General features: G+C 48.1%; 7 protein-coding genes across 7 annotated transcripts; 4 read left to right on the top strand and 3 right to left on the bottom strand.

The window, feature by feature from the left end:
- The first annotated feature begins 203 nt into the window (after window positions 1-203).
- ONS95_001147 (uncharacterized protein) lies at window positions 204-3,871 on the top strand. Its single transcript, XM_058494332.1, has 2 exons — window positions 204-749; window positions 803-3,871. Exons 1-2 carry the CDS (start codon window positions 449-451, stop codon window positions 2,041-2,043), a joined length of 1,542 nt encoding a protein of 513 aa, XP_058364534.1. The 5' UTR covers window positions 204-448; the 3' UTR covers window positions 2,044-3,871.
- On the bottom strand, window positions 2,241-3,306 carry ONS95_001146 (uncharacterized protein; the record flags this gene model as incomplete). Its single annotated transcript, XM_058494331.1, has 5 exons — window positions 2,241-2,276; window positions 2,341-2,830; window positions 2,951-2,959; window positions 3,010-3,073; window positions 3,234-3,306. 5 exons carry the CDS (start codon window positions 3,304-3,306, stop codon window positions 2,241-2,243), a joined length of 672 nt encoding a protein of 223 aa, XP_058364535.1.
- ONS95_001145 (uncharacterized protein) lies at window positions 3,869-5,509 on the top strand. Its single transcript, XM_058494330.1, has 4 exons — window positions 3,869-3,990; window positions 4,141-4,295; window positions 4,366-4,702; window positions 4,827-5,509. Exons 2-4 carry the CDS (start codon window positions 4,217-4,219, stop codon window positions 5,464-5,466), a joined length of 1,056 nt encoding a protein of 351 aa, XP_058364533.1. The 5' UTR covers window positions 3,869-3,990; window positions 4,141-4,216; the 3' UTR covers window positions 5,467-5,509.
- ALG9_1 (mannosyltransferase) lies at window positions 5,510-7,589 on the bottom strand. Its single transcript, XM_058494329.1, has 5 exons — window positions 7,486-7,589; window positions 7,170-7,428; window positions 6,705-7,124; window positions 5,867-6,658; window positions 5,510-5,819 (listed from the first exon to the last, which is right to left on the bottom strand). The coding sequence occupies exons 1-5, from the start codon at window positions 7,542-7,544 to the stop codon at window positions 5,571-5,573; spliced, it is 1,779 nt and encodes a 592-aa protein (XP_058364532.1). The 5' UTR covers window positions 7,545-7,589; the 3' UTR covers window positions 5,510-5,570.
- A 94-nt stretch (window positions 7,590-7,683) lies between these two features.
- On the top strand, window positions 7,684-12,425 carry ONS95_001143 (uncharacterized protein). The gene is made up of 2 exons (XM_058494328.1): window positions 7,684-11,019; window positions 11,072-12,425. The coding sequence occupies exon 1, from the start codon at window positions 7,780-7,782 to the stop codon at window positions 9,874-9,876; it is 2,097 nt and encodes a 698-aa protein (XP_058364531.1). The 5' UTR covers window positions 7,684-7,779; the 3' UTR covers window positions 9,877-11,019; window positions 11,072-12,425.
- A 550-nt stretch (window positions 12,426-12,975) lies between these two features.
- Window positions 12,976-13,834, bottom strand: ONS95_001142 (uncharacterized protein; the record flags this gene model as incomplete). Its single annotated transcript, XM_058494327.1, has 2 exons — window positions 12,976-13,369; window positions 13,431-13,834. The coding sequence occupies 2 exons, from the start codon at window positions 13,832-13,834 to the stop codon at window positions 12,976-12,978; spliced, it is 798 nt and encodes a 265-aa protein (XP_058364530.1).
- Window positions 13,835-15,257: 1,423 nt separating this feature from the next.
- On the top strand, window positions 15,258-16,701 carry ONS95_001141 (uncharacterized protein; the record flags this gene model as incomplete). Its single annotated transcript, XM_058494326.1, has 2 exons — window positions 15,258-15,595; window positions 15,657-16,701. Exons 1-2 carry the CDS (start codon window positions 15,465-15,467, stop codon window positions 16,699-16,701), a joined length of 1,176 nt encoding a protein of 391 aa, XP_058364529.1. The 5' UTR covers window positions 15,258-15,464.
- Window positions 16,702-16,907: the final 206 nt, after the last annotated feature.

The following is a 16,907-nucleotide window of genomic DNA, read 5'->3' as shown; positions in this document are numbered from 1 at the left end:
TGTGTTGCAAAAATAGCTAGAAATAGACTTCTTTGGGGAGACTCCGGGGAGCTGGTCAACAACTAAAGAATTGAACGATAACAGTCCACGCTGCCTGCAGGCGAGGCTGAGAAATGCCTGTGACATGCAGGAAAGGGAAAGGTCCAATCATTGGTATTCTTGGATTACAGACGGTCCAGGTCACTCAACTTGGATAATGAGGTATACATCTGATACTACACAGGATTGTTTTGATACCCCCATCGGGCTCTTTCCTCCGACATACTTGAGAGTAGGTGCCGACCAGGGTACAATCCCAGGAGAAGTCGAAGGCTTCGAAGCCATAGCATGTTGGCCCAGTCACGTGCTAGCGTGGACCGTGTCGTGCTCGCGTCTTCGAGCATCCATGGGAATCAACGACGTCAACATTCAGCACCATCGCATGGACTGACTCGATGATTTCTTCGGCATGGCTAGTCCTGGCACCACAGTGACAGACCTTCCCACGGAAATTGATATTGACACAGACTATGGCTCCGACTTTTCACCAGAGCAAGAGCAGATAGTCGAGCGCCTCTTGTCAGGCAAAAACATTGAGGACGATAATCCGATAACCAACGAAATCGAGCATCATGATCCGCGGCAGAGCCTCCGACTACCTCGTATCTTTGGCCGGGAAGAGAGGTCTCCTCTGTTCCAGGCGGCCAGGGCTGCAGAGAGAATTGCTGAGCAGATCGCCGAATCTGTTAAGAGTGGCGAGCACGCAGACTGTACGTCAATTCTTTTTACGACGCGATGATTCTGACTGATGCGTAGCGTCTAGTGAGTGATCGGATGGACAGTGTGCCTGGGCCAGAAGCCATTGTCGAGCCACCGAGGGAAGACCTCGATACTTCAGACCTAAGATCTCCGACCGAACGATTTCGTACACCACCGAAGAAAGCATTGTCGGTGACGGATCTCGTATCTCCGGCATGGTGTGAACTACAATATTGGTATACTTTGACCAAACATGGGAAGAAGAGACGGACACCAGCTATGAAAGAAGGCACTCGTGTTCATAAGACGCTAGAAGAGCAAGTCTACACGACCGTTCGAGTGGAGGTGCAAACAAGAGAAGACGCTTGGGGACTTCGAATATGGAATGTCATACAAGGGCTGCGGACATTGCGGGATACCGGCCAGACTAGGGAGTTGGAGATATGGGGAACGATCGATGGACTTGTTGTCAATGGGGTTATTGACGAACTATCATATATATGTCCAGACACAGACCTGGAAGAATCGCTGCAGAAATCCCTGGTTGAGCCACCCTCCGACCAGACTTCAATTGCAGATTTCTTCAAAGCCTCGGGGGCAAAGTCCCTGGAGGAAGCGACGAGAAGTAAGCGACGGACTCAATCGAAGAAAGTCTATCTCTGTGATGTCAAGACTCGAGGAGCTCGAAGTGTGCCCGCAGCATCTGCATTTAAGCCCACCAAGATACAACTAATGTTATATCATCGACTGCTTTCAGCTTTGGCTACCAACACAGTCGATTTCTCGGTCTTGGCTGCTCGTTACAATCTCGATGCAACCAAGGTTTTATCAGACGAATTCATCACTCAAGTTGGAAGTCTGAATGACGAGATCTTTTACGACGATCCTACCGAGCCTGGAAGTCAAGACACAGATCAGATTGAAAGTCAAGACTCTATGACGACACTTCTCGCCCACAATACCCTCAATCTCCTCTGGTCTCTCATGGTTACCGAGTTTCAACTCACTCTTCCCGAAGGCGTTGACTCTCTTGGTCGTATTCTGAAAGCCGAATACAGATCTAGGGATGATGGAGAGATCGTTGGAACCAAGACCCTAGCTATGGATGATCAGGAATTGACGACATTCATATCCCATGAAATGGAATGGTGGAAGGGCGAGAGGCAGGCGGAAGGTGTGGTTGTCGAAGAAGCCTTCAAGTGCAGAAGCTGCGACTTCGCCGATGATTGCGAATGGAGGCTCAAGAAAGTTGACGAAGCGAGGGAGAAGGCTAGATCGTCTAGGAGGCGGACTGCTGCCGTATAAAATCTTGGGGAATCGCATGACGCATTTGATAAGAAAGCATGGCGTTGGTGGATCGGGATATATCACAATTTTGGGCGGTAGCTTGGAGCCAGGTATTTACACATCCATGAACATATGTACAAATCTCAAGCCACATTCTTATCTACAATCCATTTCTGCCCTCCAATCTTTTGTTCCTTCCATGGCAAGCAATGACCTCACGCATTCGCAGTCTTATCATTATAGTAATGAATCTAGCACACCAGGTCAGCGCCATGGCTTAACAGCCAGTCATAACAGGAAGAAAATGCAACTCACAGTCTGATCCACACATCCAGCTGGAGTCATGTATCCATAGCTTCCCAAATTGACCCAAAGACTCTGCCCCTCACAAACCAACCACGCGCTCAGATTCGGCCTACTCACCCCAGCAACACTCCATTGCAACGCATCACCACTCCACGCAAACGTGCCATACGTATTCTTCTGTGTCTTGAACTCGACAGCCAGCTTCGTCGCCCCGGACGCGGTATTTGCTATCACATTGGCATATAGGAATGTCGTTGGTGTAAGCAATTCGACGAGTTGGCCATCTACGATTGCGAATTGTCCGGCTGTGGTATAAGATTCGAGGATTGCGGTACCGGGGAGGTAGATGGGCTTCGTTTGGAGGTATTTGTGGAAGTTGGGAGCTGCGACGGCGCGTATCCAGTAGTAGCCTGTTTGGAGTGTTGTTCCTGGGCCGGCACCACTGCCAGTTGGAACGGAGCCGCCAGCTGTCGTCGTGGTGGCGAGTGTTGTTGGTGAGCTGGTTTTAGATGTTGTTGCTATTGCCGTTGGGGTAGATGAGGGAGGAGCTGTGCCGGGAATGCATTGCGAGTAGTCTAAGGGTCAGATTAGATTTTGCTGGAGGTAGGGTTGTGGAGACGAACATTCACTGAATTGGTGTCAGCATGAAGAGTTAGATAGGTTGTAATCGCTGCTTACCTGCTGTATGTACAGACATATCCGCTGACGCATGTCGTAGCTCCTTTCCAGTTCAATCCACCGCCTGCATTGTCAGTAGGGCTTTCAACTGAGATTGAATCCCACTATGAATTCCCACACATTATAGGATAAAGCATATATGGACGAAGATGACTCAACATCGAGATGTCGAGCAGAGCGACCAACATAGACAAGGACTGAGGAAAACAAAGCACCAAACTCACATTGACCCCAAGCAGTCTGCTGCGCAGTCACAGCTGTCACAACGGACAGTCCAAAAAGTAAAGATCGCATCATTTTTTCAAACCCCAAAAGTCAACGAACAATAAAATATATACAAGTCGAAGATAAAATCAAGTTCCTTCACAGCACAATACACAAAACAAGCTTCCCCAAAAACCCCCGACCGGTGCTTCTTTATATACGAAGTATTTTAAAGTTTCCATCATGTATAGGAAACTATGCATGGGTATGAAGCAGATCGCGGACCGACATCACCGAAGCAATATATCTGAATTCTGCCAGATTAATCTGGGATTCGCGTATGCGCAGCTAGAGAGCCGCGTGATGTGAGGTTGTATCAGCTGTTTAGCGAGGCCGAAACCTGCAATCCTCTGGAAGGCATTTTCAGGCTGATTGGAGCGGAAAGGGTTTGTTTGGTGGAAACGGCACCAGACGACGGGGGAGACAGGAAGTGTTAAGTACATGGGATCAGTGTAGGGAATATGAATCCTTGCATGGATTTGCGGAGGACGAGGGTTTTCGGTAGTGAGGTTCCGAGATTCAAGGGGCGGATCACGTGTGGGGGTTGTGGGGTCAGGTTTGTTGACTTTCGTGGAGACGACGGCTTCAGATCCGAGAGATGATTTCCAGGTCCGAGGTGGCTTTCAGACGTGAAACATTTTCTATTCTTGAAATGACCGGACATCAGATGACATGCATTACTCTATTAGGTGACTCAAAGTCTAAATTCGAAAACAAGTACGCTAGCATCCCACTTTTCTGTTAAAATTCAGCCGTCTTCCAAGTTTAGACTCATAAATTAAACGAGCTCGTGACAATCTTATCTCAACCCTCAGATCCGTATTTAGTGTGTCAACCAGTGACTTAGGAAACTAACGGATGAGCAAGGCTTTCCAATCATCAATCAAAATTAATTCTAGATTCATCCTGACATTCAAGAATTGGTCCGGAACATCGATCAGGAATGCCACAAACCTGGCTCATTGTCGGCGCCACCCGAGGTATCGGCCTCGAATTCACAACACAGCTCCTCTCGCTTGGCCGTAAGTCACATTTTCTTCCCCCTAGTTTCCACCACCTTACCCCTACTTACTAACCTACCTCCGGCCACAGACACAGTGATAGCCACCGCTCGCTCACCCACACACTCCCTGCTCACTCCGTCGCCGGCTCTACCCCTTCCATTACCTCAGCCTACTTCTCCAATATCACCAGCACCACCCACCCGCTTCCCCAGTAATGCAAGTAACCTTTGGGCTCTAACGGGAAAAGCCAACGGTCATAATCTCACGATTTTAGAATGCGACGTTAGCGATGAGGGGAGTATTGAGAGGTTTACTGAGAGTGTCAGGAAGCTGGGTAGAAAGGGGGGCGTGCTTGAGAATGGGGTAATTGATGTTGTGGTGTTAAATGCGGGGGTGTTGGAGTATCCGGGACGAGTTGGTGAGATGTGAGTTGATTTCTTTTCTGCTTCCATACTGGGTAGTTTGAGAGTAGCTCGCTAAAGATCTGGTTGTCCTGAGCGGAAAGGGAGATGGGATTGATAATGAGGATGGTGTTGATACTCGAAGTAGATCATTCACATCCTTCGCGCACCACCTCCACACCAATACCATCGGCCCCCTCATCACAGCCTCACGCCTACTTTCCCTCTCATCCTTCAGTCCATCACCCTCAGCCTCCTCATCAGCTCACCCATCAGCACAACCCTCCACACCACTTTCACCCCTCCGACCGACAACACCAATTCATATCAAGACACTGGTGTTCATATCCTCTGACAGCGGATCAACAACTAACTTCCGCTCCTTCGAAGATGGTTTCGGCGCTTATGCTGCGTCAAAAGCTGCGCTGAATCAAGGTTTGAGACATCTCGCTGCTGAATTGCATCGCAAATCCAAATTTTCACCAAAGACCAACCTCAAGCAGATTCTCAATCCTGGATCTGACGAGATTTGTAGAGACAAGACGGTCGTTCTAGCCCTACATCCTGGGGAGGTCAGTACTGATATGGCCAATGTAGCTTTGGACTGGGAAGTCGAGGGGATTATCAGCCCACAGGAGAGTATTAATTGTATGTTGAAGGTTATTGGCGAGAAAGGTTATGGAGGAGCGGATGAAGGAGGTGTGGTCAGTGCGAGAAATGAGGGGAGGCGGGAAGAAGATGGGGCGGCGACGTTTTGGACTTGGGAGGGGAGGAGGTATCCGTGGTAGATCCAAATAGCGTAAGAGGGATTGTAGATGAAAAATATGATTTTGCTCTATATATTCGTAAATAATATACAATGTCCGACATCATATCACACAAGTTGGCTGCTCTATTTCGCTGCTCTCTTCTTTAGTAAACAATGCTCTCCCCAATGCCTCCTGTATTTCTCGGGGATGATTGGCCAATTTGGAACCCAGATTATGCGGCCCAGGATGTGTGTCTTCGAGGCGTCGAGGAAGGGCGTGCAGGAACGTTGTTCCCAGACTTCGGAATCTTTGATGTAGTGTGGTTCTAGTGCAGAGGAATTTGACCCAGGATAGTATGTATCGACCAGGAAGTCACAGGCTCTAATGTCAGTCTATAGCAAGTTAGCGATTACAGGGAGCATGGATAGATGTTGCTTACATATTTGCCCATATCTTCGATATTTTGATCATTCATTCCGGGAGGAATAAGCCAGGCTCCAGACCAATGTCCAAATCCAGTCTTGGCCTCAGAAAATTCCCCTGGAAGAAGTCCACTGAATTCACTCTTCACAAACTTTGCCCTCATATTATTGGGGAGATGGTAAGAGCTTGGAAAGCGATACCATTCTTTCCCAAAGCAAACTGAATCTCCATATTGCCCAACCGTATGTAGTGGCTCGTAGATTTTCAGTGGTGCTGAATATGCCGAATAGATTCCGTAGATTCTGGCTACTCCAACATCGATGGATCCAATCATAACAAAGCTCACAATTAAGAGCTTGAGCTTGGCAGGGATCTTACCAACAAGCGTTTTTGGATCTGACTGTCCAAAAGCTGCGAGGATAATATGTAGTGACATAGCGCCATTAAGGGCGAGGCATGGGTAGGCAGGATACATGAACCGCTCTTCTTTATGCGGCTGGAAGCTGAAAATAGCCAACCACATGTAGAAAGGGGTCATGAAAATGACACTGCGTAAACCAGTAACCGTGTTGGCTTGCGTTGATCTCGAGAAAAACTTTTGAAGCGTGAAAAGTGGTAGAGCAGCGCATGCCAACACGAACCATATGTTGAAGTTTAGAAGCAAGTTGCGAATGTAGAAATGCCATGGCTCGGTACCATAAATTTCTGGTCCTTTTCCGGGTTGGCTGAAAATGTTGTACCAAACAATATTGAATGGAACCAGAACCAGGCTTTTGTAGAAGAAACCAGAGATGACGAACTCAAAGAGCTAATTCTGTTAGAACAATGCCTCGGGATTTTAGTGCAAAGCTTACCAGAATAATGAGTCCTGACACAACTCCTCTCACGAATCGCATAATAGTCTCAATGAAAGCATCCTTGCTGCTCAAGGAGGCAAAAATAATCTCTTCAAACAAGAATGGAGCCGATAATGCCATGGCAAACGGCCACCCTAGTATCCCACCGAGTGCGAAGCAGAATATCCCCGGTGCTGTCTTCAGCCCTCCTCTCCAGTTCATGAACTGTGCCATTCCCAACATTGTAGTATACATGGCGAAACTCGATGGAAGGAAAGAGGCAGATGCATGGAACATTCCAGGACTGAAAACCATAGCCATCAAGAAGAAAAGGGCGATTCGCGGGTTGAGTGTGTTGTTCACTACTCGGAAAAGTATCGTCTGACTGAGGGCGCATCCGAAAGCTAGAATATATCGGATGAAATAGAACTCCCCAACCTACGAATATCAGCTGGTTTCTATGTATAACCCAGAGTCGCATACCTTTGTGGAGAAAGGCAAAAGCCGTCTAAAGTTCCCTACTAAGGCGTGGAGGATAATGTACAGCCAACTCCTGATCGCATATTCTGGCGAGTATTCCCATGTCTGCAATCCATAGCCATGGCTCAGGTAATGTGTCGGTTCCCAGTAATTGAATGTCTCATCGCAATCCTGTATCGGCGCATATAAGGCGGCGAGTAAATTGGCAACGAAGAAGACGTAGAAAGCTCCAATGGGTTTGACGGCGAAAGGAGTGGCAGGTCTGGTGGGCTATTAGCAGGGTAGCTTGAAGGCTAGAGCTGGATGCATTTGAACTTGCTTCTTCTTTACGACCTTGGGAGGCTTCCCCGGCCGCATGTTCGCTGCCTTTGGAGGCATCTTGAGGCTATTCGGCTCGTCTCAACTTTTGTGGGTGGAAATTCACGAAATCTGATGTTCTGGACACGAGCTGACCGAGCTACGGGATGACGCCCGCCAAGGACCCCTGCCACGCTAAAATTTAAGCTCTGGCAGGGTCGACTTTTTATTTTGAGGATCCCCGCGAGAAAGGAATTCTTTCTCCAGCAACATATTTTTTCAGCACAATTATACGGCCAAGTCTCGAAACATAGATATGGAGAACTCGGAAGTGCATGATAGTGCGAAAGCATCGGCTACAGACAATATTGCTCAACAAAAACAAGACATTGAAACAAAACCTAGCCAAGAACTTGCGACAGAGATCAACGAGACTTCCCAAGATACCCCCATGGAGAACGCAAATGATACAGCAGTCGCAGATGTGCCAGCAAGTCCACCTCTTACTCATGCTTTAGAAGCTCTACTAGGCGGCCTTGATCCCCCTCCTCCTGTCGTGGAAGACATTCCTGCTCCATCTCAGAATTTCTCTGGTACTGGACCAGTACCAGCCCAGGAGACTGCTGCGAAGAATGAGCCTACCGTGCAGCAAAATGATGCGGTGCCTTCGACCCAAGAAACCGAACTCATTTCTCCGAAATCGAATGTTCTCCCTGATGTCCAGAATACCAATCTTGTTGCCGCTGAACAGACCGCTACCCCACAGAACGTTTCGGCCAGCGAAGACATCAAGATCGACAATGCACAAATTCCTGGACCTGAACAGGAAAGCGCCTCAGCTACAGCACATCCTGCCATCCCTGGCCTGTTCTTGGGGAATAGTGCTGCTCAACCTGTACCACTGCCCGCCCAAAGTGAAGTAAGACCTGACGGCCCAGGGAATGCGGTGTCTAGAGGAGATATCCAAATGGGAAACATTGCGCCGGAAGACGATACACCTATGGGAGAGAATGCAGAGGAAGAAGAACATCCAGAATGGGAAATCGACTCATCCCCAATCGAGTCCTCATCCGACGATTCTTCAAGCGACGACTCATCCGATGACGATAGTGAAGATGGCGATAATGCATACAAGCTATTGAGCCCTGAGGAACAAGCTCGCATATTGATGGAAGGAGATGGAGGCTCGGACGACGAAGGAGGTGGAAAAGCCAAAGGACCCGGAACTCAACTGCGAACCAAGAATGAAGTGCCAGATGTTATTGTACCAAAACCCGATGTCACCATTACCGCGGATATGCCAATCACAGAAGTTGGAAACGTCGAACATATTGTCGAGAATGTCCTGGTTATCAAGGCGAAGACTTCTGGCGAGAACAGAGCGTTGGAGAGTGGGTCTGTGCTATGCTTAGAAGATAGAAGTGTAATTGGAGTTGTCGCGGAAATTCTTGGACCTGTACAGAAACCATTGTATTCGGTCATGTTCACGAACGCTGGAGAGATCGCGGAGGCAGGACTATCACTGGGTACCAAAGTGTTCTACTCGGAAAAGCACTCGACGTTTGTTTTCACTCAAGCACTGAAAGCCTACAAGGGATCTGACGCTTCCAATCTCCACGATGAAGAAGTCGGAGACGAAGAGATGGAATTTTCCGATGACGAGGCTGAAGCAGAGCACAAGCGAAGAGTCAAACAAAAGAGGATGGAACGACGAGGCGGCAAGATGCAGAATGGAGGCTCTGGCCGTGGTGGACATCCATTACAGCAGCAACATACTCCACATGACTCTAGCAGACCAATGAACTACGACGATAATGAAGAAGACGGGCCCTACAGACCATTGGCTCGGCCAGCTGGATTTGAAAATGCTGTTGGGCATGGCGAAGCTCCTCAAGAAGGTCCCTACACCGGTAACTACGAAAGAACAAATCGGGATCAATTCAGAGGTAGAGGCAGAGGTGGTGATCGGGGAAGAGGCGATCGAGGTAGAGGCAGGGGCCGTGGCGATCGTGGACGAGGTCGAGGTGGATATGAAGATCGTCGAGGCAGCGGTCATTCTCTTCCACCACGCCCACAAAGCTACTCTCAACCTCCCAGTGCCTACCCGCCAGGCCAATACCAACAGCCAGCTCAAGGAAGGGAATTCTCGCAAGCACCACCCGCCCCTCCAGCTGTGCCGAACTTCTTCATGCCGCCAGCCGCCTATTCTCCTCAACAACCTCAGATGGCTTGGCCACAGTTCCCGCCTCAGTTTCAGCAGCCATTCTCAAATGCACAGAACCCATGGCAGCCACCTCCTGGGACTTCACCGTATGGAGCCCCTGCTCCCGGAGGAGCTTTCATAAATCCCGCATTCCTGCCCGGTCAGTGGAATAATCAGAACAGTCAGAATGGTGGAGCAGGCGGTAAGTAATGATTTTGGACGTTTGTAGGATTAGATCGGTTGGATCACAAGTTGGATATTGTAAAAGTATATGATACCCTGCATAATGAATGACGAGTTTTGCTCCGTTTGCTGTCACTTTTGATGACCAGAACAAACGGCTCAAGCGAGCTCGTAAGGCCAGAGGCTGGCTACACCAAACTTGGGTGCTTCCGTGTGGCGACAAGCAGCTGGATCTAGTACTTCTTTATTTGATTATTTTTCCGGCTTCGAACGTCGCTTCGGCCTTTCTTTGTGATCTGTTCAAGAAGATCAAAAACTTGTCATATTTTCTTCGGAAATATGCATAATTCAAAACAAACTGGATGCCTTTTCCAATCGAGCTGTTGACTTACTCCCGTGGCTTTCCACATCGGCAACGAAGACAGTAACACGAGTGTTGTTGACTAGCTGATTCACGGTCGAAAGGTATGGAATTCTCGTACCACGTTTTCCGCTTCGAGCGACAAGCGTTCTGTCGCTTCCCGACGAGTAGCGGTGCACACTCTATGATCCATACGCATTTCTACTCGATGGTGGAGATCTGCGATGAATCGCAAGTACCTGGGATACCGGCAAGTGCGGTGAGGAGCTGGACGGATGCTGTTCCTCAGCGTGAGGAGATGATTGGTGGCAGCATGTTTAAGCTACGTTGCACAAAGAGATGCCATGTATTCGATCCACGGTATCCTCACCTTGGTGTATGGATCTCGCGAGCAAGTACTGGCTGAGCTGAGAAGAGAAAATGGCTCAGTCTCGGTTATGTGCATATTATCAGACGCCCTCGCTTAGCCGCACGGCACAAGTCAACATCGGTGAGACGGTGAGGCAAAATATCTCTGCTGGCTATGATTCGTCGCTTACTCCTCTCCTCTCCCCTCCAAATTCAACTTATAACCCTCTTCCTCGCCCTCCATTCCATCAGCAATCAAATTCCTATCACCATCGTCCACGGTCGGGAGGGACCGTTTCTGGTATATTTCTGTCAGTATTATCATTGTGTCATTGATGGTAATACCAATCTACCAGAAACGGTCCCTACGCTATCCTTGGATAAGGTCCATAGCATCATATCCGGCAGTGTCTTCTTTGAAGCCAAGATATGATGATCGTGAAGTGGGTGGTATGGCGCAGGTGAGTAAATTTCAAACGGAGAGAGGTATACTTAGCGACTGACCAAGTGAAGAAGCTACGGCAGCGCGGAAACCGAGAGGATGGGCTGGACAAGATACGAAGAGCCGAAACAAGAAGATGAGATTTTGCAATCACAACAGACAGGCGCTGGAGCTCCGAACCCCTGACGGTGATATTGATTTGCTCATTGTGTATCACCGGATGAGCAAGGAATTCAAGAAATACACGGCGCATTTGGAGAATATACAGCCTGCGACAGGCTCCTGGGGGATGGAGACGCAGATTTCGTGTTCAGCTGCGTCCGCAAAGACCACAGCGGTTGAATTATCGCACACAGGGAGGAGAATATGCAGGAAGAGGAGGAAATCGCTTCTGCAGCCAGTATACTTCTGAGTCTATCTCCCGGGAGGGGGAAGATGGCAGATATGGGAAGCAGCTGGCATACTCATGAGGATATATGCACACGGGAAGGAGGACAAGCAACCAGAATCTTCGGATGATGCTACATTAGTCAACATCCACGGTGATGATGTGGCGTTCGTCCTTTTTTCCGCTTGCAACAACAGCGATCACAACAGCGCCGCCGATACTTCCAACACCACTCCATCACACCCTATTACCATCACGCCAAACAGCCAAAACAATGTATCTGAGCACCACACTCACCTCATATCATCATCAAGGAAGGGCTCTTCCCAACCTGCGATGCTTCTCCCTTGACTTCGCCATCGAGGTTTCCTCCCCGAGATTTGTATTTCATCGGGATCTGAGACTAGAGTCTTCTTCGTCACGTATCACCCTCCATCTTCATTTTTGTAAGCACGTCCAGCTTCAATCTCAATGGACCTGTACACCATACGCCTACGACATTTCCCACGAGATTAGCTAAACACCAGGACCAACCCCATCATCTGCCAGAAGTTTTCCTGCCTAAGGTCTCTGCGCTACGCATTGGATAACATCCACTCTCTGCCTTATGGTTGTGCTTCCAACCTGGCTTTCCTAAGCAGAACAATCATCTCGTCCCTGCAAACCTTACCAGTGTCAACAGTACCATTCCACTTCCACGCCTATAGACCTCAAAGGGATCGAAAGATGCTGCGAGCTTCTTCCCATTCCTCGTGGCTGATCGGTTGGAGCCCAACATCAACAACCGCACATCACCAGGATACAGCACCCCCACCACGCCGCTTCCAATCCATTACCTCTGCTTGCTCGAGACAGGATTCCCTCCAACACATTTATCTTCCACACCTCCCACCATACCTCATTTCCATCGTCCTCGGGGTTGGGTGTTCGCGTGGGCTTGGGCTCCAGGCACATCCGTACGACATCGTCATCAAACCAACACTTGAAGCTGAAAAGAGTGTCAAAATGGAGACTTATTGTGGTGTTGAAGGGTCTTGTACATAGTCTAAACTTAGTTTGATCAATTACTATCACAGTTTCACAACTCTATCTGGCTTCTCGCCTTTGTTACCGTCTTTTTGGTCGGCAGCCTTGGATTGTTATTCGGTCTCATGGTTCGTTGTCCACTCTGGTTTCTTTGCGAAGGGGATTGGCCTGGAAATCTGTGCTCTTTTGCCATGTCATCTTTAACGTATCCGTTCCTATCATCCTATATAAATCAGTTCATCCAGAAAATAACAGATCGTCCTGACTCTTCTCTTGAAGATAGTCTGTCCGCTGCTTTACATTTGCTCTTTCGAGATCATGTTTTCGGCTCATAAGCTGTGATAATGGCGACTGCATGTTATACCTGTCTATTGATCTCTTTGTCCCGATGTATGTAACTCAAATCATGAATGCACCGTCTCAAATCTAACCCAACTCCGTCCGTCTATGCTAATGGTATCAAAAAACGCCCCCCAATATGTTCCTCCGCAGAAATATTTCCTGATGTTCAAAGCGCCCCCATCGCAAAACATCAAGCTCCAACCACCGAAATTCAAAATCCTATGCAGACATTTCTATCCTTTGTTCTACCGAGAATGTCCCATCTATCTTCCCAGCAGCCGCCCTCTCCGCCTTTCTATTCAAGAAGCTGAGATATGTCTGCCACCCAATAGCAATAACACCTGCAAATATGCTCCGATATTGAGGATCGATGAAAGTAAAGCTAAATGCTGTCACTGCAGGCCACAGTTTACAACTGTTCACTACCGATGTCGGAACCGTGTGCTTTATGCGTTCCCAAACCGCGGGAAGAGAATCTCCAGACAGGAATGATTGCATGCCGAAGAAAAATGTGTTGAACGAGGGCGCAAAGACAATCTGGTTGACAGTGACCTTCGTGACGAGGGAGAGAGCTTTGGAGGTGTAGTTGAAGTGGCTATTTAGGAACATGAACCTAAAATGAATGTGTTAGCTTTCTTCCCTCGGCTGCCCAACCGCCTTTGCTTTCGACGTACCATTTATAGTTTGGTATCGACGAACCCGCGCTGATAACCAAGGCTCGCAGAGTCCTCTTGTAGTCATATTCATCTCCACCTATGCTTTGCGCCGAAATGTCCCCAAGGGAGAAAATAACCAGCGAACTGACGAACTGCGTAGCCAGTGGTCTCTTCCTCTGGCTTCTACCATACGCCTGGAAGGCCCTCGAAAGCGGACCTAATCTCTGCCATAACGGTATCGCTCCCACGGTATTTGGCACAGGAATCGAAATGTTGTTGGCGGGGTCATCTTGCTTTGGGGGTGCCGTAGTGGGGGTCGAAGAGTTGGTATGGTGTCGTTTGGAGAGTGGTTGCTGTCTTGTTGGGAGGTACGGTCGTCGAAGAACGGTCCGGCCAGCCGTCCTCATCATAATCACAGCCATCTTGAAGAATGTGTTGCTCGGCGCATTATTTGTTGAAAGGAGTCAGATTTTTGAAGACATTCGGAATTTCGCCCTCGGCTCGGAGCCACTGAGCCCGTTTCTGGCCGATGATGAGCTGTCACGTGTACGGAGTTGTAAGCGAGCTCCTTGCCTTGTTTTGTTTACTTGGAGGCTGCTTCGTCCTCGTAGATTGTACCAATAGCGCATGAAGATTGCGTGCACAATAGCTTAGCCATTCACTGGAGAGTACCACCATACGAGATTGTTGACGCTCTGTGTCGTGTGGGTTTCAATAGTACTGTCTGAGATTCAGATACGATGTGTCATTGCCCATTTCATGTGCCTGTCTAGTTCGGATTTTAAATCTTGCTCTGCGATGGTCAAAAGTTTTCGAGACACGTAACCAAAGAATTGCTTGAGCAATCGTTCAATGGAATCTCATTAGCGTAGATCACAGAATCAGATCAGAACATCATTCGCGACGAGGCTCCATCCTGGGGAAGATTCTAAATTAATGGCAGAAGACGTTCTATGCGATTGCTTACTATCCAGACAGAGTAAGTCTACAGACCAACTAGAAGGAATCCCATACAGCAATTGATCTCTATGATATAAAATTTGTTTATACTGTGTACTCTCGATTCGATAATTACAAATTATTGCATGCAAAACGGGAGCGAAGATGGAGTTGTACAAGAGCGCATTGCACAAAACGAACGGTGTGTTAGCCAATGGTATCGGTACGAATTAAATTGCTCATGCAATGCAAGACACTGATGTTGTAATAAACAAGCTAAGTGAGCGATCCATGGTAGTCGACCATAGCTTTCCAAAGTCAACACATCCATTTGCTTCTTTCAATATTCTCAATGGTAAATGCTACCTTCACATATGTGTCACTTGGATTTGAAGGTACCAGAACTTCTGAAGAATGTCTTCGATTAGTCAATTACTACAGCAAAGTAGATAAAGTTTCTGTTCCTGACACTAATGGATATCAAACGATAAATTGCAAGGCTTTCCCCGAAATGAACAACCACCCCTCTTTTTGCCTCAGCACTAGTACAATTAACGTCAAACTGAGACCCGAGTTCAATAATTGATATCCCAATTCGTCTAAAACATTCCCTAGGGAACTTCGTTCAGGCAGGTGGGAATCCAGCATGTATCAAATATCAATATACACTCGTCAACACCGAAACTCAAAAAGCAAAATGATAATCCGAAGATTGACGTGGCAATTCTTAAGAAGGCTTCGACTCCGATTGTTGATGCTTGGCACCTATGAAGAACCTGGCTTCACTGCATAAGCTTGCACCAGAGAGTGGCGAGCGGTGGGGCTGCGGATAAAGTGTTCCTGAGCGGGGGTGGGGTTTGTATAGAAAGGAACTTCAATCGCAGCACGTTTTGGACGTTCAAAATATCGGACTTCAATAAATGACCATCATGATGAAAGATAAAATATCAAAATACCAATCTTTATTTAATCTTTATTTCAGTGATATCTCCCTGAAATCGGCACGTATAGACATGTTCATCGCAAAAGCTTTCACACACAATCCTGCTTCCCCCCTGGTCAAGCTCGCTCGGAAATAATGCACTAACAGGAACCCACAACAATCCATAACCCATGCATGCTAATCTCATATACCCATGGCAGTTGAAGCGGCTGCATTTAATTCCCTGGTTCTCCCTCTTCTTTGACTTCTTGCTTTTCATCTGCAGCAATTGGGGCCAAAACAGCCAGCCACATCAAAGCAGGTGAGTCACTCCGCTATACTGGCGTGCTTCAGATATTCATCTAATGCGCCTCTTTTACCAGAGTTAACCTCAGATTTCACTCGGCCTCGCTGTGGCATCTAGACACTTACACCATGAAGCTCTTTACGTCCCTTCTCGCTCTGCTAGGCGTCGCATCATGCGCGAAAGCGATGGCTGCCAAACGCGGAGATTCTGCAAATGGCCTGGACTTTGTTTACCCCTATCCCGTCAAGAGCTACCGGTTCGTCTCGCAGCGGAAGCAGCTCACCATGTCGTACATGGATGTTTCACCTGCGGGCACACCTAAAGGCAACATCGTCCTGCTCCACGGAAAGAACTTCTGTGGCGCCACTTGGAACGCCACTATTAATGTTCTTGTCAATGATGGATACCGAGTTATTGTGCCTGATCAAATCGGATTCTGCAAGTCGACAAAGCCATCTGAGTATCAGTTCACTCTGTTGGCTCTCGCGCAAAACACCAATAGTCTCTTGAACAGCATTGGCGTTACAAATGCTACCCTCCTGGGACACTCCATGGGCGGCATGCTCTCAGCTCGATATGCCCTCATGTTTCCATCTCAAACCTCCCGCCTCATAATGGTCGACCCTCTCGGCCTCGAGAACTGGTTCGAACTCGGCGTTCCCTATCAATCACCAGACGTCTCCTACGCAGCTGAGCAAAACACCACCTTCGCCAGTCTCAAGTCTTATCAACAAAGTACCTACTATGCCGGAACCTGGGACCCATCATACGACGTCTGGGTCAACATGCTGTTCAGCATCTATGAGGGATCATTGGGAGATCACTTCGCCTGGAACATGGCAATGACAACTGATATGATCTTCACTCAACCCGTCATCGAAGAGCTCCCCAATCTCCAGATGCCATCCCTCCTCATCGTCGGTGAAAAAGACACCACCGCCATTGGAAGCAAATGGGCACCAGCGAATGTTAAGCCATTGCTAGGTCACTACGATGTTCTCGGCCCCACAGTTGCAGCACAAATCCCCGGATGTACCTATGTAGCGTTTCCACTACTTGGTCACGCACCTCAGATCCAGGATCCGGCATCTTTCCATGCTGCGTTGCTGAACTGGTTGTGATGATCCGCCTGTGGATGGTTTATTGTACATATATAGTTGTGACGAAACATTGAAGTAAACTTTGTAATAAGAACCAAATTGACTTACGCTGAAGCAACAGCGGAGGTCTCTCCTGAAGCATAATCTCAAAGTCTTAAGCCAGCTACGTGATTGAGGAAAAAGTGAATACAGACTTTTCTGCTGATGCACCACCCAAACATTCCAGA

The sequence above is a fragment of the Cadophora gregata genome, assembly GCF_030347475.1.
Source record: "Cadophora gregata isolate MNR1 chromosome Unknown scaffold_1, whole genome shotgun sequence".
Classification (NCBI taxonomy): Eukaryota; Fungi; Ascomycota; class Leotiomycetes; order Helotiales; family Ploettnerulaceae; genus Cadophora; species Cadophora gregata.
Note: the sequence above shows the minus strand (reverse complement) of the source record. Positions and strands in the feature narration are given on the sequence as shown.